Source organism: Dicentrarchus labrax, unplaced genomic scaffold, assembly GCF_905237075.1.
Source record: "Dicentrarchus labrax unplaced genomic scaffold, dlabrax2021, whole genome shotgun sequence".
Taxonomy (NCBI): domain Eukaryota; kingdom Metazoa; phylum Chordata; class Actinopteri; family Moronidae; genus Dicentrarchus; species Dicentrarchus labrax.
The window spans coordinates 8,118,319-8,143,609 of NW_026136708.1; the positions used below are offsets into that span (position 1 = coordinate 8,118,319).

Here is a 25,291-nt window from a genome sequence, read left to right on the forward strand (position 1 = left end):
CACACTTGTTGAAGGACCTCAGTCTTCTTCGATTAAGCATTTGTGTTACCCCTCTCTAACTGTGATTCTAATAGGCTCTTCAGTTTGTTGAAATAGGCCCAACGATCTCTTTAAATAAGACAATTGACCACAAATTGGACACATCAATGCCCCAATGTAATTTTCCCCACATCATGATTGTCATTAAAAGCAGGCAATTGTGGCGTCTGAGACCATGTTGGTTTAAGTGCTCCGTAAAGGGACTTGTTCTGTCAGAACCAACTGAAACTCACACAAAGGAATGAAAAGCCCATTAGCAGTGACAGCAGAAAATGAATTTAATCAGTGGAACATTGACGCTACTATTGAGAAGAGGGAGGGGGGAGTTAATCAAAATGCTTCTGACGATCACTCTGACCCCAGTGGCATTTGAGCAGCATATCAAATCAGCCCAGACTGTTTGTGAAAGGCAGGTCAGACTCAGAAAGATTGGCATGTTCAGTCCTCAAGTGGGCCAAGGGGTGCTGGGGGGTTGGATGTGAGTGAGGGTTGTTCGGGAACATGACAGGACTCTTGCAGTTGAGAGGAGTGAGTCAGCATGATGCAAGACAGTAGATTGGAGGTGGGGGGTGGGGGTCAGATGGTAGTGAGGTGAGGAGGAGGACTAGACAAGGGCCAGGAAACACATTATAGGGGTTTGGAAAGCGGGTCAGGCTTATGCAGTGTTGTGAAGGGGAGCGTGCGGTTCTGATCTGGCCGCAGGGCTCACTCCACTCTGCTCATTGCCAGACCTCCAGCCGAGGTCTATCACCCAAACTCACCCCGTCGCTGCGCCCCCCTCCCCCATCATCCCCTTTGTGAAGGTGCACTGAATACCGAAGACCCAGAGGCTGCATGGCTGGCTTTCAAAGGATGCTCTTTTCTCTTTCTCCTCCTGCACTCCTCGTTCTGTTTCGCTCTACATTCTTTCGTACTCTCAGCTCCCTGTGCCCTCTTCCTCTCGTCTCTCTTTCTCCGTGTCTGAGCTGTCTCGCTTTCTTCTATGCACCTCTCGCTCCTTCTCTATTTTCTTCATCCTCACCCCTGCCTCTCTACCTCCCACCCTCCTCGGCGTATTTGTTTCACAAAACCTTCCATCTACTCTTCTCTGCTTTGCCTCCTCTCCTCCCCTCCTTCTCTATCTCTCTCTCTCTCCCCAGAAATGCATCTATTATTAACATACACCTCTGGCTCTCGCCAAAGACTGAACCAAGGTTCAGGCCAAGCTCCTCAGCATTTTAATCACTCATAATGAGCAAGAAATAATGAATAAAAGGGCTTCAATCCAGCCTGTTTGGGTGACAGCAATTAATTTATGTCTTACAAACAATATGTGCAGCTCATCTTAACAGGTTTTCACTGCACAGTGCTGTATTTTCAACGCAATCTGCTGTTTCCCTTGAGGTTTCATGCTGTGAGAGGCATACCAGAGCATGTATATAAAAATCAATCAAGCAGCATCCGACCACCAAAATACACAGTGAATCAGGGCTCAAATTCCAGCAGATAATGCATATCATGTCAGCCCTGCTATCAGGGACACATTACTGTAACTGTAGAATTAGTCGTGCACGGTTTCCCACTGCGGAGGTTGTGTTAAACCTCTCCTGCGGCAGGTTTCTGCAGTGGCTGCCGTCCGAGGGCTCAGGCACGGCGCTGTCAGACGAGTGAGGAGATGCGCAGGCGAAAGGCGTCCCCGGTGACTAGCATGGCCTCTTTTCATCATCTGCTTCCCTCCTCCTCTCTTTGAACAAACACAAGGGCTCAGGGCAGGGATCTGTCAGAGGTCCACCACTCACAGAGAAAGGGGAATTATGTTGCTGCAAGACTACTGAAACCCCAAATTCATTACCGCTTTGGCTGGTGGAGCTTGCTGAACTAAGGGATGCATCTATTGTTTTGTTCTGAAACAACTTTACAGCACAGAGAGGAGCTGCTTTCTAAGTCTGATGTGGGGGAAAGTTGGAGAATTCACAAAGCAAGCTGAAAATGAGATACGTCTGAGTATGTCCCTTTTATCACTGGTTTATTTATACTGGTAAACATCAAACAGAAACAACAGCAAAATCAAGAGCTGACGTCCTCTCATACTTGTGATTATTGTTTCTCTTACATTGACAAGTTAATTTACAATGGCTGTCATCGGCGTGACATGATAACGTCAGTAAGTAAAAAATATGGAAATGAACCATTCCTCTGGATCTCATCCTCACGTAATATCAGATTACTTCCCGCACCTGTCATGCTGTTGGTGTTGGTTCAATTGTCGCTCAAATCAGTCACGACAGGAATCCTATCAGAGTTGAGTCTTTATGTAATTATGTGATAAAAATGTATTGATTCAAACCGGAGGGCAGTATTAGGCTGAGTCGACTTGTGCCACAAAAATACTGCATTGTGCTGTGTCTGGGAGTGTCGGGATGAAAAGATGGAGCGTTGTCTGTCTACTACATTCTGTTCCAACACCTCTGGGGATGTAAAGCACATTCGTAATCTCTCCAAACCACCGCCAAGGTAATTAAGACACGTCACCGTCTGTCTGTAGAGCTGGAGACAAGAATCATGTTCAAAGTCTACAGAGATTGTATCATGTTAAGTAACAGGCAATGAGACTGTGAGTATAATAACCCCACCCCCTGCGTGTGTCTGTCTTTGTTATAATACAGTATGTCCAGGTTACTGCATTCAATACCACATGAACACTTATGGTTGTGTTGTAGATTTACAGTATCTCACACAACTAAACATTTTTGTACATTTTGTTGTTATTTTATACATTGTTGTGCCTTTCATCAAAGTTTGATCAAATGTCATTATAAAGAAGACTTTGATTGGTTATAAGGTAGAAAACAAATGTGAAACGTTTCCCATAACCCTGTATGCCTGCCTTGCCCCCAAATATATGAGAGGAAGTTTACAGGTCCCTCGATAGAGAGCACAAAAGCTCAAAACAAGGCATAAAATCCCTGTCTGTTTCACAACGGGCCACAAATCCAATCCAAGAAAACAAGAGAACGCAGGTCATAAACTCCAAATCATAAAGTGCTCTCCAGAAGCCACTCAGACCTGGAGAGCTTGTCCCTGGCCTGGTGAATGTTTGCTGTGCTCTCGAGCTGCGGCAGCTCTCCGCTCATTGACAAGCTCCGCTTGGAGCGCAGACTGGCCCCAGTTTTGGGATAGGCCACATAGCAGCGCTCCCTATATGAGTCTGCATTAAGGGAGTGCCTGCGGTTCACCCTCACTCCTCCTGCAGGCACAGTCATGTAATGCTGAGGGGCCTGGTGTGGCCGTGGACCCCTGGGAACAGTAGTCCATTTGGTGGGCTGGCCAGGAACAGCCAGAGCAACGGCAGTGGCCATTTTGACCTCTGATGAGTTATTCTGGTTCATGTTATCGAGCTCTACATCGGCCTGAGCTTCAGCTCGGCGAGCCTCTGAGGGTTTTGGTGGAGCACTGGAACGTTTGGGCCTCGGAGCACCTGGGGAGGCCGGGTGCCAGCTGTGGCTGGCAGCAGAGGTAGAGACAGTGCAGTCTGGGACGGAGGGTTTGGTGGTGGCTACAACGACTGGCGGGCGCTGCTTGGCTGGCTCCGGGGGTGGAAGGACAACTCTGAGGGAGTCCTTGTCATTCTTTTCTGGACGCAGGACCTGCTTGGAGAGGGACTTGGGAATCCCACAGCCCTGTAGCTGTCCATCACTGCTCAGTGACCGAATGTCGCCCATCTCTAGAGCCTGATGTGACAGGAGACAAGTAAGGGAAGAGAGAGAAGAATGAAAGCAATTCTATTAGACACTCCAGCTTCAATATCAACAGAAATAATGAACAGACAAAAGAACAGAGGGAATCATGCCAAACTGACCTTATCTGCATCTCCTTGGTTACACACCCGGTAGCGCACAATGAGGAAGATGATAAAAGCGAGCACGGAGGCCACGATAATCCCTCCAATGATAACCACAATGGTGCCGCCAAGAAACTGGGACTGCATGAAATGGCATCTCAGGTACTGAGGCTCTGTGGTGAAGTGGACACAACCTATCACTCTGGTGGCGGTCAGCGAGGTAACCTGGTCATCATAAATGGCCAGCACACACAGGTCATAGTTTGTACCAGCCGCCAGGTTGTTTACCAGGATGCTCTTACTGGTCGGGGGTATCATTCTGTAAAAAGACAAAAAAACCTTTGTGAGTTCTGACATAGATTAGAGGGGGTTAAATGAAAGGAGACAGCAGCAAATCAGATTATCCAGTTTATTGTTTTGTTTTTTTGTTAGGATAAAATGACATGACAATCATCTCTCAGGGGGGCTATTTAAGATCTGTCTGGGCATAATCTTTTGTGACATTTGATTTATTCTCTCCAGCATCATTACTGATAAAAGTTTGCTTTCAGTCACCGGAGAGGCAGGCTGCCTCCATTTCAGGATCAGGATTACAGAGTCGATTCCCTAATGTCTCCCGAATTCAGTAGCCGATGCCGAACACCATATGTGTTGTTGACTTCGAGGTTCTTTTGGAAAAAAAGGCATCTGTGCGACCGTCCTATCATATCACAGTGATTAGCTCTGAATATGGAGTGAAAGGGGGTAGAGATGAAAGAATGCTGTGTGCGCTGCTTTCTCAGATGGGCATGTGTGAAGCCACTGATGCTTTTTGTAAAACACTGGCTGACTACTCTTTCATCTTCTATCAGTCCACAGCTTAGTGCTGACATTCGGGTTTGATTTTGTTGATTAAGCATTATCAAGGTTTTGCACATAGTAAATGATACACTCCGGGGAGGGGGGGGATTATGAGTCGAAGAATAAGAAGTCAGATACAGTGCATTATTCTGTCTGCCTGAAGGGATTAATAGAGGCCACAAATAATCATGTTGACAGCCAGGTCCAGTTCTAAATGACTTAATATGCAAAGGGATTTAAGCATTCAAAGCAGACTATGAAGGTAAAACAAGGGTCATTGGATTTTTATAATGTGTTTCCAATCAGTATTCAATCAATCAAGTATTTTTACATTTAGATACAGATTTTAGGTTTTGTTTACTAGATTAAATTGCATAATTTGGCCTGCATTTTAAGTCTGCGCTCCATTTTCTTCTTTAACTTATATTTGATGCTTTGTATTAACCCAGCAGGTCATTCTGTTTACCTGTAAACCAGTGAATCGTCATAGGTGCCGTTATATTGGATCTGGAACATGCGTATTCCAGGAATACTCCTCTGGAAGTTAAACCTGACCAGGGCCGAGGTGGATGTGGTCTCAGCAATTACTACTTTCTTCTCCTGGCTCGTCTTTGCATTCCCCAGAGGCAACCCTCCCCCTTCTGCCCCCGTCTTGGTCACTGTGGCGATATCTGATAATCCGGGGTCAGGCTCCCGCTCTGCGACTGTGTTGTTGGTGATATGAGGGAGTTTAGCAATGACCAGATCCACCGTCTGCTGGGCCTCGCCTGCCGGGTTGGAGGCCACGCAGGTGAAGGAACCTAGAACACAAACTAATTTGATTATTATCCTTCCTGGCATTCATTGTGATACACAGATACGTACTGTAGAACTAAAACACACATTCGAGTTGCAATAAAAACAAATCTAATCATATTTAAAGAAATAGTTTGACATTATGGGGAACTGTCAGAGGCCCCAATGTCGTGAAAGATGATATTAATTTATCTTGTGTGCACAAGATAAATAAATATTATCTTTTGGGAATTCAGGGGCTCTGAGTAATACACTTTCTTGCTTTCTTGCCTAGAGTTAGATGATAAGATTAATACAACTCTCATATCTGTCTGCCCGTATATGTAAGGGTACAGCCAGCGGCTGGTTAGCTTAGCTTAGCATTTTGGACATTTGACATTTTGCTTGCTTTGAAAAAAATCTGCCTGCCAGCACATTTAAAGTGCACTAATTACCATCTTACATTTCTTTTGTTTAATCCATAAAAAAACCAAATGGTGGCATTACTGGAGTTTTTTCATCACCATGAAGTGGCTCCCAGCCAAGAAATAGCACGGCTCATAACCCCCCATATCTTTATATTTAACGCAGACATGAGAGTGCCATCAATCAGCAAGAAAGCAAATAAGCACATTTCTTAAAATGTCAAACTCTTTCAAATTTGTAATGTTTAAACATGCGTTGCTTTAACCACTACAACATAAAGGTGTCAGAAAGCACAGTTCTGTAAATATGACAGAAACCAACCATGACATCAACATGGTGAAAAAGTAATTTGTCATTCCATTGTCACTTTAATCAGTGTGCAAGCCAACACACTCTCTCTCTTCCACACTCTAAACTTTATCACCTGATGTAGACAAATACTTAAGTCCCACAGTCTTCGGCGCACACAAGCAAACAACTAATTTTGTTCTGTCAACAACACAAGCGCAGCCACCGGGGTGTAAACAGACCGGAGTCCTTGACAGTGCTGATGAGAATGTCCAGCGTGCCGTCTGTGTGGACCGCAGCCCTGGAGGAGTTGGACATAAGGCGTCCGTCGGGGGCGATCCAGTGGATTATGGGGTCAGGGTCGCCCCTGGCCTTACAGCGCAGAGTCACACTCTGACCCTCCAAAGCTCGCAGCTCCTGAAGCGGAGGGAGGCAAGGCAGTTAGAGGGATGACTTTATGTTAAATACAGAACAACACTGATTAGATAATGCACTAAATACAAAATCTGCAAAACACTTTGAACAAAGAGTAATTCTTTGTGCTGGAAGTTTGGCTTAGAGTACGACAGTCTGAATAACTGAGATATTATAATTAATGTCCATATTGATGATGTTGTGTTTATCCGTAGATATAATCAACAATTGATCATTGTCGTGATATTGAATTAGCATGATGATGAAAGCAAGATAATCAATATGACAGTACATTGCAGTGTGTATGATGGCATCCAAGTAAAAGATAATTTTCTGTGCAATTATGCAAAAGAGGTCTGCTGAATGTAAATGAGTTGATATAGCTGTAGTTATTTGGCAAGGATTTGATCAGATAATTTTGTTTGGATGCATGAATCAAGGGCTAAATTACTGTAAGCTTTCACTGTGTAATAAGAGCTTCTCCGCGGATCCATCATAAACCTTCAAATAGCTTTATTAAAACTGAAAATCCTACTAAAGAACTTCTCTAAAAACTCTCCACAGGCCACAATTTGATTACATTTTTTAAGTAAGTCCTATATATTTTACAATACTCAGTTAGCTGAGCGCCCCAGATGAGTCCCACAAGTCTTGTAAGACTCTTCTGGCACACAAAGCTAATATTTGGTGTGACAGTCAAAGAAAGCACAAAGTGCCACCTTGGATTAACTGACACAGAATCCAATGTGTGGCTCAGAGAGTGTAACAGTAGCAGGTGTTATGTCTTACAGTGCAAAGCTCCATTTGGAGGTAATACCTGAGAGTGCCTGGTGATGAGAGGAGGCTCACACAGGAACTCTTCCTCTGAAACAGTCCAGAAATAGCGTCCGGCGAGGTGCTGCGGTGAGGCACAGGTCTCCAGATCATCCTCCCTCCGCAACCTCCGAAGCCAGAGCAGTTCACAGTTACACCTCAGTGGATTCCCTCCGAAGCTCAACGCGAACGAGGAAGGGCCCATTATCCCAGAGGTGGCCAGGACCCCAGCTCTCTGAAAAATAGGGTCAGGAGGAAGCTTCTGGAGCTTGTTCGAAGTCACGTCCAACCTCTTTAGCTTCTGCAGGCCAGAGAAGGTGCCCTCTGGGATGTAGCTAAGCATGTTGTGGTCCAAATTGAGGGTGTGGAGATTGGACATCCTCTGAATGGCCACCCATGGCGCACTTTCCAAGTTGTTGTAGGATAAGTCCAGCTCTTCCAGCGCTGTCAGATCATTAAAGGCCCCAATATGGATGTGGGTGAGCTGGTTGTTGTTGAGGATGAGGTGGTGCAGCTTGGACATGCCGCTGAAGGTGTCGTTGGTGATGCGGCTTAGCCGGTTGCTATCGAGGTGAAGAGCTCGTAGGTTCTCCAGATCTTTGAAAGCATGAGGCGTGATAGCGCCAATAGTATTCCTAGAGAGCGTGAGGTCCACCAGCTTGGTCATGTTGGCAAAGTCTTTGCGTTTGATGCTGGTTACAAAGTTATCCCCAAGACGCATCTCCACCGTGTGCCTGTCGATGTTTGGGGGCACAAAGAGAAGCCCCTTTTTGTCGCACAAAGTCGCCAGGTTGGGGTTAAGCATCTGGCAGACGCAGCGTTTGGGGCAGACCTGAACTTTGTGGGCCTTCACAGCCACACCGAGGACTATCAGATAAACCAGGAGTGACTCCATTTGGCTTTTCAGTCAGGTTAAAACACCTAAAAAAGATCAAAGCAAAAACAGAGAAAAGAAGGGCAAACTATTTATTAAGTAGTTAAAGAACACAAAGCATGAAATCTGTGATTGGAATTTGTATCATCTTTATCAAGCTGTCATTTTTGTAGCTCGGTATTCACACATGCAAATAGAACTGGGGGATTCTTCTTTGTAACGTTGAAGCTTTTCTGCTGGATTTGAAACACTATCATTGCCAGCTCACAGCTAAGATTTACAGAGATTCCAAACTCTGAGCAGGAAGCTCAGCGAGTCAATGCCTGAACAAACAATAAATGCTGTGCAATTAGACATGAAACCAATTAGTCACCTGCAAACTTGAAAGTGAAACATCCCAAGTAATCTTGTGTGATTTTTGTGACAGCTCTCCTTTTGAGCCCCTGCTCCCCCAATGGTACTTTTTTGATATGATAATGCCGGTCCTTTTATGTTTGTGTACAGAGGGATGAAAGTCTAGGCCTCGTCAGAATTAGACTGATATCTCCCAGGATCATATCGCCAATAGGAAGGGATGATTGGGCCCAGTGCCTCAGTGAGGATGTGCTATGCCTTGCTATTGATTTTCTCTCTGCTCTCACTGCTGCTACTCTTACTTATGACACAACTGAGATGGGGGATAAGGAGGGATCCATTTGATGAATCCGGAGACCTTGTCAGGGATATAACATGTCATAAAACTAAGACAGTGGAGATCAGATCACAGCTCTGCAGGTGCACCACACAATGTACCAGAGCGAGAGTGACATCAGCTGTGATTATTTTTAGAACTGAAATTTAGTGTCATTTTGGTTGAACATGCAATATTCAACACTCTGGGTGTCCCATTACAACACACAGAAAGGAACACCGATCCAATCAAACACAGAGAACAAGAGATCCAATCCCACAACTGTAGTAAAAATCCAATGGCTAACCTTTAAATACAGAAGAGAATGGCTGATTTATGATTATAGCTTTCTGTGATTTGCTGGTAATGCCTCCATTGTCGACGTTGGGTCTTGGAGAGTGTGCATAAAAATCTTGCCTCAGCAAAGAGCTTGCCAACTGAGTAGCTTCATGCTTCAAAAGCTTCTGTTGCACCGGAACTGTGACACACAACTCACAGTGTAATAACCTTGGCAGTCGGGAGTATGAGGAAAATATCATTGGGTAAAGAAAACATCAGATGGGATGGGAGTGACATGCTTGCCATGTGGGGGCACGTTTTAATGTGAGTAGGGGAGCGAAGGAAGCCTGGTGGCATCCACTGACAACAGTTGCGTTTTGACAGCCGGGTAAAAATGTATCACAGCCTGACAAGAAGGCAGGAAAGAGGTCGCCTTAAAATGGCCCATAATAGCAAAGGGAGGAATGATATTATTGGAGAGAGCATGCTGGGTGTGACATTTTCATGAATACTGCTGATCAAGCAGCAATGAATCAATGTCTTTCTCGACCCATTTTTACAAGGGACAACTTTACCAAGTCACACAAGAGCCCTGTTTTGTGGATTCTAGTCTGGGGTGCAGTGCTGCAGAGATCTGCGTTGGTGAGAAATGGACTGTGGAGTTGATTATTAAATGTTGTCATGTCTCCGCTTAAAGATGGCAGATGACTTTAAAGCCATGTGTAGTGGTGCCCAAGTGCCTATGTGGAAACTTTAATATCTATTTTAGGTGTTTGTGTGCATCAGAGGAGAGTGTGCGAAAAGCTGAGGCATACGCAAGTGTGCTCATGTTGGTGTGCCAACCACCTTCTGCTCTGACTCTGAATGGCACGGCCTCTGGATGTGCAATGAGGCGGAGAGGACCTGCTACTTCCAGACTGGAATGGCGCTGAAGACGTGATATTGATTCACTCTGTAGAGATGGGGCTTTTTTTCGCTGCTGAAAACTCAGCCAAACGTGAAGAGAATGGTTGCAACGGTAATCCCTACAAAATTCGTTCTGTGAGGACAAAAGGACAGCCCCTCGCTGGTGAGACAGGGCAGGAAATATCTGTTGCTGTCGCCCTAATTTGCATTTAATTATGGTTGTTCCATGGAGATTTGCATAACAGGTTGCACTCATCAGGTACATGAACAAATAAGTAGATAATCAATCAATGCATTCATCAATCACGCACTTCATCTTTAAATGTCACACCCCCAGAAAATCATTATCCTCCAAGTTGGGCTGTTATTATAGTGAGGCGACTTGGGAGGGCCACAGATAAACAAGAAAACAGATAATCTACTGATGCATTAACCATAATCTCCTTCTTAGTCAATCAAATGTTCGTTTACTACCTCTGAGCAGGTCTTTTCGCCCTCAGAGAACAGAACAGACTGACAGCACACACCCACACGCGCACACCAGTGGGTGGATTTGTGCCTAATAGAGGTAGCTCACTACAAAACAACCCCCAGCAATGGAGACAGACATTCATGCGCAGCAGCAGAAGCAGCAGCAGCAGCAGCAGCAGCAGCAGTAGCAGCAGTAGCAGCAGTATGCTGTAAGGAGAGGATATCTATGGTGTCCCTGGGGCAGCATTCGCCAAGAAAAGCCTTATGCAGCATACTGCATGCCAATCGGCCGGTGAGGTCATGGGGGATATGTTTTCAGATGGTCTAACTTATGCTGGAGCTCATGTGAGAAAGCCTCTGCAATCCACGTCTGGGCAGGGAATCAGGGAAAGCAGCCCTGCGAGGAGAAGTTAATGAGATGAAGTCTGCTTGGTATGCCTCCACGCAGGTCGACACGATGGCACATGGCAGCGTCTCGGCAGTGTCTCACCTGGGTTACACTTGGGGAAAAAACAGCCGGACGTGTGCTACTGCCAAAAATAAACTCTGTTGTGTCAAGGAGGTAAACTGATGCTGCAACATGATGGTAAAATGGTATCGACAAAGCACTGAAATGGGTCCTCAGCCTGCCTGCTTTATGAGACCAAATGGAGCTGCCTGCATCTGCTGAAGTGGATCATATTTTGACTGAGCTGGTACAAATTCTATTTTGTTGGGTAAATGCTCGTTGTAGCCCGAGTCCAAACATCCTGACCAAACATTGATGCTGCTATGGGCCGTCTAACTAACACATCTGTGTTTGTGAATGTGGGTATGTGCTGTGACACCCTTTTCCTACAGAGTCTGCCAATGTTAGAATGCGATAGCTCTTGGGTGACAGCCTCGATGCCATGGCAACACAGAAAACGTCAGTTTTGGGTGAGATGTAATCAGTGGCTCATTTTCAGATCACCTAATAATATTTAGAACAAAGAGTCCTCTCTGCGGGAAAGGGCCTTGACAATTGAGGTTCTGGTTGATGACCCTGTCGTGATGAGGAGAGAGCAGATTTTACACTCAGCTAATTTTGTATTGGAGTCAGTGTTTGGAGTGACTGAATCATTACAGTTTTTTCAGTCTGGCACGTAATAAAAACCTAAATGACTTGATGTAGAACTCTGATATAGTTGAAATTATTTCTCCCTCAGACAAGCTTGTGTGGGAATGTGTGTGGGAATGTGTGTGTGTGTGTGTGTGTGTGTGTGTGTGTGTGCGTGCGTGCCAGGGGGATAGCATACTAAGCAGACCCCACTGCATCAATAGAAGTGCTGTTCATCAGCATTTACAACTCCCCCTTGTAATTCCAAGTGTTTTCCTCCACACACTATCACAGGAAAATTTTGTGAAACCTTGATATGCTGTATATCTCCTGACTGGAGCATCAGTCCAACAAATAAACAAACACTCATATTCGTACTCTCTCATATTTTAGATGCTGTCTTCTTGCATTAAAGCAGGCTGAAAAGGCCAAATTTAAATGCTGATCACTGACTTTGGATCTTAACTCTTGCGCCGTTGTGACGTGCCCTGATGTGAGGGGCTTATGACTGGGGATTTTCTTCCGGAAAGAGGAATGCAGAATATGTGAACACCACCTCTGAATATCAATATGGCCTTCTCAAGTCAATATTCTCCACAGAATGGGCCCGCAGGTCTGTAGACTTTCAAATATGCCAAGTCCCAAGTGCAATTCCAGGTACAGAAGTGTAAGAAAAAGCCAATTCTGTACCACTCTTTGTGAAAGTATTATTCTGTTACATGGGCTTTTTTTCATGTTACAGCCTCAATGTGGGGAAACAGACAGCCAAAATGAAATCCACTCTCACTGTATCCACTGATTCATTTTCCCTATTTCAAAGACCCTCAGGATCCTGTGTTTTACCTCGCACAGCAACAAAAAGGCTAAATAATGCATAATCTTCTCTCTCTTTATTGTGTTGTGTAATCAAAAAGCAACTCACATACACAACATGTGGACCAGGTGTGTGTGTGTGTGCAAGTTTGTGACTGTCAAATAATGTGTTTCAAGTATTAATGAAAGCACTTCTTCAGCAAAAACAAAAGCTTATTTTGTGGTGAGTAAAAATTTGGGTCAGTGAATGTCGAGCTGGTCTGCAGAAAAGCCTCGGTATTCAGGAACCACATATCACTCCCCTGCTATCAGTGAAAGGTAGCAGCATTCGAGCTACATCACTGAGTGCATTAACATAGCAGTAAGAGCAAATAGAAGCAGCAAAATGAGGCGTGGGCCTGATTTCACTGGTGTAGCAGTTACAATGGTGCCTCAGGCACTCATGAATAACAAGAGATGTGATAACTAACACTCGACATAAGACAAGACCATTATACCTCATCCTTGATAAAAAAAATCAGAGACCACATTTTCACCTGTCTTCATGAGTCACCTGGCAACATGTCCCCCTGCCCACACACTCATCTTATTATCAATTTTGTTACTTAGTCTAATTTAGACTTTATCACACCTTAATGACTGAGGTGTAATTTGCAAATCAGCTAGGGTTTAACCACAGCACAGACCAGCAGAGAGCCTATCACTAGATCCTCTGTGCTGATAAAATACACAATAAAACATCTCACATCTGAAATCAATCTTATCCTGCACGCATCCGGGAGAGAGGGCTGAATAATGGCCACATTAGGCATGATTCTCAGTGTCACCTGTAGGGAGATGAAAAAAACAGCACAGACTGCAGAAGTGGATACTAAGAATAAAACTGCTATCTGACGGCTTTCCTTGGCAATTGAGGAGCTTTTTTGACCTTGCGGTACAGGTCCTGGGCTGGTGGGTTACAGCCACAACCCCTGTCACAATGGAAAATCTGAACCTCTCAGATGGGTCCTGGGAGAAGTACTTCAAGTCAATATTGCGCCTCTTGGAAGACAGTCCCCCCCCACCCCCAAAAGAGTTCAGAGGCTACAATTCACACCAATTGCAGCCTATAAAAATATTGCATTTACCTTGCAGATGAAACATGAAGCCAAGTCAGAGGAGGGTGCGTTTGAGCTGATTTCCTCCCAGGAGGACTGAGAGCATTCTGAGAGCGTCTTGCCTAAAATGGGACCGACGGTGCTTTCTTGGAGATAATTCAGGTGTCCCGAAACACGCGCCTTGGCTCCTATAACATGTGACGGCCTGCGAAACCAGCGATGCCCTTCAAGAAATCCATGACCAGCAGATAAAGGACGACTCCTCTCCAATCCCCTCGCACGGGAAAGATGTAACTCGGCGTCCCCCCTTTCGAAAGAAAAAAAAAACTGGAAAACGCAACCTGAAGGGTCCCGGTGTGGCTTCGAGGCTGCAGCTGTGCGGGATCGCCTCTACTGCGCATCCGCCTGTGTGCACCTCCAGAAGAGAGAAAACGCCTTTGTAGCGACAGTCTGCTTTAATATCTACAGCGCTGTGTGAGTGACTGGTGCTGTGCTGAATTCAGCCAGATGTTCGTATCGCTTTCACGGGGTTTTGCTGGCGACGCAGGGCTCAGTGCGAGTTAATCCAGATTGACTGAAAGGTTGCTGCCATAATATGCCCCCCCCACCCTCCCGTCCTTCTGCCCCCGGACTACTGTCAACCACCGACCCGGCTCCATTTCTGACCAGAGGTGCTGTGCTCGGAATGGTAATCAGCGCGCTCCGAGCTGCACAGAGACCATTTGTGTGCACAGACAGATGCAGTGTGCCTCCCAGCCTATCTCACAGGCAGGCATCATAATTTATTCATGTAGATTGAACTCCACTGCACGAAAATGCATTTGGCTTATAATATTCTCTAAAAATTTAATTAAATTAAAAAACAAACAGATAGAGATGATCATCAGATTTAGGCGTGCAGGAGATGATAAATAAGTCAGGTAATAACCAGTGTAGGCCTAAATAAGAGTGTTATTTTAAATCCATCCATTGCTTTAGATGAAACGTTTGGTGCAGGTGCATCTAAAGCCAAATATAGCAGCCTATAGCTGAATATTGCTGCATGTATTACATAGATTATTGGCAAGAAAGTGTTCAGTTGGCTGAAACTGAAAGCCCTGGCTCCCAGTGGGTCTGCTTGGCACTCCACCCATCACTATCTGATGCAATGATCCTATGGCCTTTTGTGCAAGTTGCCTATATGTTTATAAGTCTATTACAGTACAGCGGCGCAGAAGTCTTCTCGCAGACTCAGTGTTTTTTATTCCCAAGAACAATGACCTACATACTGATCTCAGGGCACTTTGAAATAGGTGTTCATTGTCATCCACGGAATTACCCTGAGGATTTCTACTCCGGATCAATAGCTCCATCCAGCTACAACACATCCACTTGAGATCAATAGAAATAGCCTAAGTGGTTTAATAGTTATCCAGAACTGGGATGGCAAGAGCAATTTAAGCTGTTTATCAGACTGTATGTGTGCGCACAAAGTCACTGATATGCTATGTGAAAAATATCCTGCACTCAGTTTTTGTTGTGATATCACCCAGTAGCCAATAGATTCATTTCAGAGGTGATTTTCAGACTGAACACATGTTGGCTTCTTGCACAGAAAACCCTGTAGAATAGCTTATTCTTCACCAGCCACAACAAAAACATGCAAGCATTTTGCTGGTGGGATGTGTTAATGTCAAGGCCTGCATGTGACCCACTATGAGTGTCTCATTGGAGTCATCCTGAGCTGACAGTTTGTGATATGAAATGACACTAACATGTCTTGGTTTTTGTTGAATTTTTTTTTTTTTTTTTTTTTGTTTGTGATTCACGCCAGACTCCTGCTCACTGACGCATGCTATCCAGGAACTGCTGGAAGGTGAGTCTGTCTGCCCGTTCTCCAGTCCGGCTCTTTTTCTCCAGGAACAGGCCCATGCTGTCCCGTGGAGGGTCAGCGATGCTGCGACTCCACAGGGTCTCTGTGATCCCCAGCAGCTCGCGCACACGAGCAGAGATGACCTGCAGGGGTGCACAGCAAGGTTGAGTCCTTTGATAAAGTATATGTTTACAGTATCTAACCTTTATTTAATAAGGTAGACCCACTGTGTTTGAGAGTGTCTAGTCTTTCAAGCACCTCTCGCCAAGATTGTAGCATCATGGGAAGAAAGGTTACAGGGATACACTCCAAAAAACAAATCCATCAAAGGGCTTACAGGCTAAACCAATATAAATTATGACTAAATAGAGCACGCGAAATTCTGTACCGAGTCTGTCCGTCTCAAGATATGTGGTTTTAACCTCTAAGCAGTCCTGAATACATTCAGGTGCTTTTACCCAATTAAGTTCTGACCTCAGAGAGAAATAGGAAAAACAGCCGCTTTACCTGATAACAGCACATATTTGATACAGCTGATCTGAGGTGTCTGCTGGCAGTGAAGCTCGGTTACACCTAACTTTAATTGGATGTCTCACTGTTCAAAGACAGAGCGTTCAAGTGCCAAATGGGATGTGCAATTGAGTTATCACAAACTAGACACCAGTTTTCTAGTGTTTACTGTCCACTTAGAGCTTACAAAAGAGAAGCAACTCAGAATTATTTCTATAGGTTTCTCTTTATTTTTATTTTCTTTTAATTTGCCTTTAAAGACTCAAATTAATGTCCATACCACAATTTGCTTATGTGATGTCCAGCATATACTTGTTGACTTGGTAAGTTACGCTACTTAAATGATCACTTCGCAAAATTTGAATCAATGAAGACAAACTAAGCGGTAAGAATAATATAAATTATAGTAGTTTTGACAGTGCCATCATTATCTTGGTGTAATAGCCTGTTAAAACTGTGTGAGCCTCCATCTTTGATATGTAAACAAGTCTCCATAATAACATCAGTCTCTTCTGGAGGCTAGAATTAAAAACTCTCAGTACCTGCATGTCTTTAAAATCTGTGATTCCAAGTCTTGGCAAGTAGACACAATTTACATAAATGAGCTTTCTTCCGGTGATGAGGTTCTCCGTGAAACATGCCTGCGACAGAAATGAATAATGACATGAGAGCTTTGTAAAGTGAAACATTACCTTCGGCACATATTCAGTGAGGGTTAATGTTATCTCTGTTTAGTCAGGTGACTGTTAACATACTCTGTATTGTGGAAATCCTAAAGACTCAATCCATCTTCCAACATCATGACAACTCCACTGTAGGAACTCCATGTTGCCTGTAAGCACGTTGCCATGGAAACTGTTACCTGCCACTAGGTGTTGATAAGTGTTGCCTTCGTACATAAAAGCCCATGTTGTCCAGCAATAAATATATATTCAAAAAAAGTGGCTTCCCGACGTTGCTAAGGCAACTAGGCCACAATAGTTGAGTGCAGAAGGATTTTAATGGCTCAATAAAGTAACAGGGAATACGCCAGTCTGTGTTTGTACGAACAGCCAATCAGCTTCCTCCAATTTAGGGCGGCTTGTAAATTCCGCGCCGTGATTGGCTTTCAAATCGGGTATGTCCCGCCCACACTGAAGGGAAACAGCGAATGCCGCCTCGCGTAGTTTTCCCAGATCAACAAATCATGTGCGCTAGCGCCACTCAGCGCCATCCGAACCGACAACGACTTGGAGATCGAATTAAAGCGCAGCACTGTATCCCGCCACTCTGTCCTCTGCAACATTTCTGCTAGCTAAAGTTCTCTTTACACTCCCGTGTCTTGTGGGTCGGTTGAAGGGCTTCGGAGCAGGAAAAGTGTAGCTCGACTCTCCACAATGGCAGCAATTCTCCTCCGGTCACTTCTGAACAAGAAGGTAAAACAAATACATTTTTACAGAGCAGTTGGTTTCAGTTAGACTCGTATTTAAACAGCTAACAACCTGCGCTGCTAGCTAGCAAAGTCGTTGCCTAACATGCACGCTGCACACAGCCCACTCCTCCTTACTGCGACCATTTAATATTTATGTGCAATTTAAGTCGGGTAGGTGTTATTTACGTCACGTTGGACAGGGCAGACGAGCAATGGGGCAGTCAGGCTTGGCTCTTATTCATTAGACCTTGGACAATGGGTTTAATATGAACTGAAGTTGACTCTGGGGTTTTATTTCTTGCAGGTCCCCCTCCAGCTGAGTCGTTGTTACTCCTCCTCCTCAGTGGTAAGAGCTTCCACTCACCTGCTTTCATAATCAGCGATGAATGTTATGTCTTTAACACAGGCTCTTCAAAGTTTGAGAAGTCTCCATACTTTCCATATGCCACATTTTGATTATTGACTGATGTATGATATTTAACATAAGCATTTTTTAAATGATCCTTTACATTTCGTTGTTAAAATCTTGTGACCAAGATATGTACCAACTAAGGAAGTATACAGTTTTTCTGAAATATATAAACTTTTAAATGTTTCCTAGTGGGCAATCATGTAATGGAGAGACAGTTTCTTTCTTTGAAGTATTTTTTGGGTCTTTTATTGCCTTCTATCATTAGTGATAGCTGAAAAGGGGCAGAAAAGGGGGGAAAGAGAGAGGGGATGACATGCAGCAAAGTGCCAGAGGTCAGCGTCAAACCCATGGCCGCTGCAGCAAGGACTCAGCCTTGGTACGCCAGCTTTACTAGGTGATCTATCAGAACATCCAATGGAGTTTGTCAAAATGACAAACATATTATGGTATTTTGTTATTACAATATCTATTTACTCGGATAAGCTATTATGAACTGATTGTACTGCTCTATTATTATCAATTAGGTTCCACAACAAAAGTTGTCCACATTTTGATGGTTGTGACAAATTCCTTTAACTGGAAATGTGTGCGAGGTCTTGTAGTTTGTGACATGAAGTCAAAGAAACTATATTTAGACCTTCAAAAAAATGATCGTTTTGAGGTATAAATCCAAAAAGGGGTATTTAAACATTTTTATAGCCCTCGAATCCTCGAATGTTTTTACAGTTTGTATGCAAGAAATCAACATACTGATTTGCAGGGAGTGATAAAATACATATGGTGCTGGATGTTAATCAAACTGCCTCTATTCCTCACAGTAGTCTTCATCATCACCATCACTGTTTACATTTATGATGTCTTATTTATTCTCCTGTACAGCACTTTGGTCAACTTTGGTTGTTTTTAAAGTGCTTAACAAATAAAGTTGGATTGGATTGGATATTACATTTCTATTATTCATTACATTGGCGGATAAAATGTACATCAGCACACTTAAAAATCAAGCATTTTGATAATATCTATGCTTACTTAATTTTATTACGTACATGCAATATACTCAAAAGCTGCTTAGAATAAGTGTGTATTATGGGATTGGGAGACTGCTAATGTAACATTGAAGCATCTGAACCATCAACAGTGTTGTCCACACAAGAAAACCCACATTTCAAAATATTAAATTAACCAGTAACAATAATAACTGTGGGTATAGAAAGGAAAGAGACTTGCTTTAGAAAGTCACTGTATATGCTGTGATGGATGGATGTCCTTAATGAACTTAGTAGTGATGTAACAAGGCAGGAAGAGATTTAATCACATGCTTCTGTGATCCTCTAGCCCACCACCAAGCTGTTCATTGATGGCAAGTTCGTTGAGTCCAACACGTCTGAATGGCTTGACATTCACAACCCCGTAAGTATTCATAGCTGAACTATATCCAACCTGCGAATTGGCTGCAGTAACAACTCCTCTAGTATAGTATAAGTTGGCTGCGTAACCAGTGCAACTCTGTAGTCGTTATACTTATGAACACTGGTGAGGGAAAAAAATAGGTCTTAATTTGCCAATTTATAGTATTTTAGTTTGTAAAGTAAGAGAAATCCGTCCAGCCTGTATAACAAGTCTTCCAAAAGTCCAGCCTGCTGTAGTGTAGCGTGTATAAATAAGCCTCTAGCAAAGCAGTAATGGAGGATTATAGCATGCAAAAACAGCCATCTACTTACTTCACATAAAATATCAAACTTGTAAAGGATAGAAAACATTTGGTTATTAATATTAATGAATTAATGCACATGCAGTAATACCAAGTAAAGACTTCCCCTGCCCTCAGTCAACTTGTCTGGTATGGACTGTCTCCCGCTCCTCAGGCCACTAATGAGGTGGTGGGACGTGTTCCCAAAGCTACCCAGGAAGAGATGCTGGCGGCTGTGGACTCTTGCTCCAGAGCCTTCCACTCCTGGTCCGAGATCTCCATCCTGAGCAGGCAGCAGATCTTCCTGCGCTACCAGCAGCTCATCAAGGATAACATTGTAGGGAAATTTTGTCTGTTGCTCATACGGCTCTTTCAGTCTATCACCAATATGTTTCTGTTTCAAGATAACCACTCAGAGAGAAAGGAAATAGTGCATGTTTTTTTACTTTTTCTCTTGAGTAAATCGTTGTTTTTCCTCTTATATTTCAGAAAGAACTGGCTAAAATAATCACCTTGGAGCAGGGCAAAACTCTCGCTGATGCAGAGGGCGATGTATTTAGAGGACTCCGTAAGTAAAGCATGACCTTCCTAGTATACTATTGGGTTTTGATATCCCAATTAGATTAGAGTGCTGGTGAATATATAGCAGGGATCAAATTCCCTTGTTCAAAGTATTGTCAATAGTATCTGTGTCTCCTGATGAAAAAAGTCTATATATCTTTGGCAACCCTTTATGCCATTGTCTGCGTGAACTAAGTTGCTGCAGGGTGTCAATTATTTTCGTGTAACCAGACACTCCCTGCGAAAGTGACTTTCACTTTTAAATTAATAATGCTGCAAAGATTCTGTTTTGGCCGTGTTGGCATATAGAGGCTTAAACTGCTTTTCAAGAGGCTTTCAGAGTGTCCAATTATAACAAAACAAAGGTTAAGGAAACCATATTTCTGCAGCATCACTTTGTTAAGTCCTGATGTTAGCGTGTGACTACCTAGTTTGTTTTATGTAAAACAGGCTCTGCTTTTAGTTGTATGCTATATAAAGGTAATTATGCAGTCCCACTCATTAAGATGCACTTTGGCTGACTTGCATCAACAAGAACCATGTGGAGAAACTGAAAGGGCCATGCAGATATATTTTGGTTATTACAAGACAGAGCTGCCAAAGTATTTTTTTGTACTTGGTACAGTTCCCAGTTTTTGGGATGCCCGAGTTATTCTGGCATGCTAACTTTTAACTTATCAGTTGCAAGACAGGCTACATCTGCAGGTGTGCTGCCAGTAGTAAAGATTTCCTACAGTACTGAGACCAATAGTGCTTGAAATTTTCACAAGTTCTATTACAGTTTACTCATAGGGAAAAGAAATCAATTAACAGTTAGTTTTTTCTTTCTTAAGAAAGAGGACGATTTTAATGTCTGCATTACAAAGCATTATTCATTTTGTACTTTTAAAATCATCTTAAATAACTCATTTTTTTCTTTGTAATGTTAAGAGATACATCCATTTGTTTATTGTGTGTCTTGTATGTTTATCTCCTCACTTTTGTATTGGTTTCATTCATCCTTTTCCTCGTCCTCTTCACCCCCAGAGGTGGTTGAGCATGCTTGCAGCATTACATCTCTCATGCTCGGGGAGACCTTACCTTCCATCACCAAGGACATGGACACTTACACCTACCGTCTGCCCATCGGAGTGTGTGCTGGTATTGCCCCTTTTAACTTCCCTGCCATGATTCCTTTGTGGATGTTCCCCATCGGCATGGTATGTGGCAACACCTACCTGATGAAGCCCTCTGAACGTGTCCCAGGATGCACCATGCTCCTGGCAAAAATGCTCCAGGATGCTGGGGCACCAGATGGTACACTCAACATCATCCACGGCCAGCACGCAGGTGAGTGTGAGTGTGAGTGTGAGTGTGAGTGTGAGTGTGAGTGTGAGTGTGAGTGTGAGTGTGAGTGTGTGTCTCTCGATGTTCATTCAGACATACGCAATCTGTGTTTGTAATAAGCAATGGGGGAAGGTCCAAGGATGATTCAAACACTAATCATATACCCCCTGGCAATATGTAGATAGGAAATTTCCATAATATGCGCAGCCTATATCTGCAAGTAATCCACGAGTGTTTGAGGCAAGAGGATTTGAACCTCTGATTTCAAGGCCTTTGTGCTCCTATATTGTGCCTTAAGGGTGCAGCACAGATGAAAAAGAGAGGATTTACAATATCCATTTGTATCTTTGTGTAGCGGTGAACTTCATCTGTGACCATCCTGCCATCAAAGCCATCAGCTTTGTGGGCTCCAACCCTGCTGGAGAACACATCTACGAGCGGGGGTCCAAGAACGGCAAGAGAGTACAGTCCAACATGGTACACCAGAACTCATTTTACTAATTTTTTTACTACTACTGTTACCAAGACTCCGTAATATCACTGATATTTGTAATATGCATGATTTGCATTGTGCTGCCTCTGTTTGACGTACTACAGTCTAACTTGAGAGAAACCCTACAGAGCCGTGTCCTACATTATTCATTTTAGGGTGCCAAGAACCATGGTGTGGTGATGCCTGATGCCAACAAAGAGAACACCATTAACCAGCTGGTTGGTGCTGCATTTGGAGCAGCTGGCCAGCGCTGTATGGCTCTCTCCACTGCTATTTTTGTAGGGGATTCTCGTGAATGGCTCCCAGAGCTAGTGGAGCGCTCCAAATCACTGCGCGTAAACGCAGGTAACTTCATTAATGACAGTGTCAACACAGATTTTCCAAGCATTTCAAATAGTATTTGTTCTTATGCATTTTAATATAAAATGTTGCAGCATGATACTGACCTTTTTATAAAGGGAAATTTGACATGTATTTTATCCTAAAGGCGATCAGCCTGGGGCAGATGTGGGGCCCCTGATCTCTCCCGACGCCAGGGCCAGGGTGGAGTCTTTGATCCAGAGTGGGGTGGATGAAGGTGCCAAGCTGCTGCTGGATGGAAGAAATGTCAACGTCAAAGGATATGAAAATGGAAACTTTGTAGGACCCACCATCTTGGCCAATGTTACGGTGAGATTTGTCTTAGAGACAAAGGGTGCAACATGGTCACCTTTTTTCTTTTCTTTTTTTTTTTTGTTTACTGCAAGAACTGTAAGTTCCAGTTTGATATTTGTAAGTTGCAGAGAGAAAAACACATTGTTTGCTAGGAAATTGCAGGAATTCATTTCTGTGGAGCTTTTTGTAGCTATCGAACACAAGAAATATGTTAGCTGAAGCTTGTTATTATTTGAAATCATATCCCCGCAACTTGAATGTGTGTAACTGTTAGCCTTAATATTGTCCATCTGCTGAGCAAAGGTTAGAACAGCTCCACAGTTCTTATATCCTGAGGAGAAAAAGTAATTTCCCAGGTTAAGAAAGCTAATAAAATGCTTTTTACTCCTAAGCCTAAAAGGTGGACTACTCTGTGAGTTATGGGAACTTGGGACAGATTTCCCTGCCCAGACAACTTGGCTGTCACAGTACAGACTTATAAAACCATCATCTGAATAACATTTTCACCACACATCAAGGTTTTCTGTTATGGTTGTGGGACGTGGCACCTATTAAAATAGAAAGTAGCTTTTAAGTGTAACTAAATGCATTTAAAGCACTAGTTGCATGTTTTGTTAATCTCTGATGTAATCATTCTTTCCAGCCGGACATGAAGTGTTACAAAGAGGAGATCTTTGGACCAGTGCTTGTCGTCCTGGAGGCTGGCGATCTTGATGAAGCAATTTCTTTGATCAACAGTAACCCCTATGGCAACGGCACCGCCATCTTCACCAACAATGGAGCCACAGCGCGCAAATACACACATGAAGTGGACGTTGGCCAGGTGAGGGAAGCTTTTTACGAAGGCTGAATAAAATGATGCTGGAGATATATCACTATTGGTTCTACACTATTGGTTCTACATGGTCAAATTGACTGTCGTTGACTTTTGGTGTTATTTTGGTCCTCAGTGAGTCACCTGTTTGAGACTTGATGATGAGTAAACAGTTTTGTGTGGGAAGCATTGTGACTAAAAAAGAAACGGACATCATTCATGTGGAATAGAAAAGAATAGAACCATTTTGCTGATGTTTTAGACATTAAAGGATGTGTTCATCGACCTTTAAAATAATACACACATGCTCAAATGTACATTGTAATGTCAGGAATTTGCGTGTTTTAAGATGGTATCACCTGCCAATGCATAGGAAGTTTTGGGCAAGTTTGCAGCAGCCATGAATCTGATCCAGATTCTATGTGATAATTGAGTCTCGCTCCAGTGGAGTCGATGTACAATTTTAAATGTATAACACTTCTCCTGCAGATAGTGAGAACATTTTTTTCATAACATTCATCCTAAATAAATTATTTGTCTGTGTCTCCATCACATTTACTTTTAAAGTTAGTTCGGAGGACCATGTAGTATACGTGTAAAGATGAAAATACATATTGATCTGTCACACCTGGTTTTAAACATGCCAACAAGTTACCGGTATGTATGATTTTTTTTTTCACGTGCGTCTGCATTTGTACAGATTGGTGTGAACGTGCCCATCCCCGTCCCCCTCCCCATGTTCTCCTTCACTGGCTCCAGAGGCTCGTTCAGAGGAGACACCAACTTCTATGGCAAGCAGGTAAATAACAAAAACAGCTTGTCATGTGTTAAATAATAGAAATAATCTGCATCCAAATAAAAACCTGCACATGTACGGGATAGCTGACACAGCAGTTGTCTCTCTACTAACAGGGCATCCAGTTCTACACTCAGATCAAGACCGTGACGTCACAGTGGAAGGCTGAGGACGCTACTCTGACGAGCCCAGCTGTTACCATGCCAACCATGGGACGCTAAGTTGACAGCACGTCCAGCAGAACCGTCACTGACTTATCGTATGCCTTAAGAAGAAGCACACGGAGGGAATTTGAAAAAAAAAATGTCCTTTTCACTGTTGAGAAATAGTCACACGGGGGATTATTAGCTGGTGATTGTTTGAACTGTGAACATCGTAAACAATGTTGTTGCACAAACACACACAAATGCAAATTAGACCTCATTTTGATATGGGGGAAATGAACTGGACTGATGCAATGAATGGTGCTGTGAGCCTCTTCATGGGTTTCTTGTGTTTTGTATCCGTTTTCTCCTGTTGTGAGCCGGTGGATGATAATTTAATCACAGTCAGTTTTGTGATCAGCTGTGCACCCTGGTATCACATTTCTTAAACCCTACAGTAAAAAACAAAAGGATCAGGGATTCTGCATTTTAAAGCATCAACCGTCTTCCTCCAGTATCCTCTGTGGTTCTTTGGCCTGTTACAAGGACACTCCCATTCACTACACAACTCCGTTAAAACTGAAACAATGGTTGCTGAGTCCTCTAAATGTATATCCTACTGTAAACTGTCCAGTGTTGGGATTAATGTGTCTTTTGTGTGTCTGATAGAGGTTCACAGTTTTGTACTGTATTGTCAGAGTGATACTTTTTGTGCTCATGAGTGATATAGAGGTTAAATTGCAGTGTTTTACTTGACACAGACTTTACATCTGATATTCTTTATAAACCATTGTGACGAATTCCCTGTGATGAAACTGACGCACAGTACGTGCTAGACACCTTTTCATCTGGAGTATTTGAGCTACTTCAAACTTTGTCCCCTTGACTTCTATTTTAGGTCTTGTGGCTGAAGATTAAGAGATGATGATAATGGTATTTGAGTCTGTAGTTCACTGTTTGAATAAAGATTTGACTCAAATTAATTCTAATTTGTGTTCAAATGGTCCTCTGGTTTGTTGCATTTGCC

General features: G+C 43.3%; 2 protein-coding genes across 6 annotated transcripts; one reads left to right on the forward strand and one right to left on the reverse strand.

Annotated features, from left to right (window-relative positions):
* Positions 1 to 2,027: 2,027 nt before the first annotated feature.
* lrfn5b (leucine rich repeat and fibronectin type III domain containing 5b) lies at positions 2,028 to 17,133 on the reverse strand. Of its 5 annotated transcripts, XM_051407974.1 has the most exons (8): positions 16,720 to 17,133; positions 16,507 to 16,605; positions 15,432 to 15,597; positions 7,419 to 8,335; positions 6,430 to 6,604; positions 5,166 to 5,499; positions 3,878 to 4,178; positions 2,028 to 3,749 (listed from the first exon to the last, which is right to left on the reverse strand). In XM_051407974.1, the coding sequence occupies exons 4-8, from the start codon at positions 8,307 to 8,309 to the stop codon at positions 3,054 to 3,056; spliced, it is 2,397 nt and encodes a 798-aa protein (XP_051263934.1). In that variant the 5' UTR covers positions 8,310 to 8,335; positions 15,432 to 15,597; positions 16,507 to 16,605; positions 16,720 to 17,133; the 3' UTR covers positions 2,028 to 3,053. The 5 variants fall into 5 exon arrangements, with proteins under 5 accessions (XP_051263934.1, XP_051263935.1, XP_051263936.1 ...); XM_051407975.1 differs by lacking the exon at positions 15,432 to 15,597; XM_051407976.1 differs by lacking the exon at positions 16,507 to 16,605 and having other exon boundaries at positions 16,657 to 17,133.
* An 83-nt stretch (positions 17,134 to 17,216) lies between these two features.
* On the forward strand, positions 17,217 to 25,275 carry LOC127367833 (methylmalonate-semialdehyde dehydrogenase [acylating], mitochondrial). The gene is made up of 12 exons (XM_051407994.1): positions 17,217 to 17,379; positions 17,680 to 17,721; positions 19,123 to 19,197; positions 19,653 to 19,814; positions 19,967 to 20,045; positions 21,065 to 21,367; positions 21,720 to 21,841; positions 22,013 to 22,202; positions 22,345 to 22,526; positions 23,155 to 23,334; positions 24,026 to 24,124; positions 24,238 to 25,275. Exons 1-12 carry the CDS (start codon positions 17,341 to 17,343, stop codon positions 24,340 to 24,342), a joined length of 1,578 nt encoding a protein of 525 aa, XP_051263954.1. The 5' UTR covers positions 17,217 to 17,340; the 3' UTR covers positions 24,343 to 25,275.
* The last annotated feature ends 16 nt before the right edge of the window (positions 25,276 to 25,291 follow it).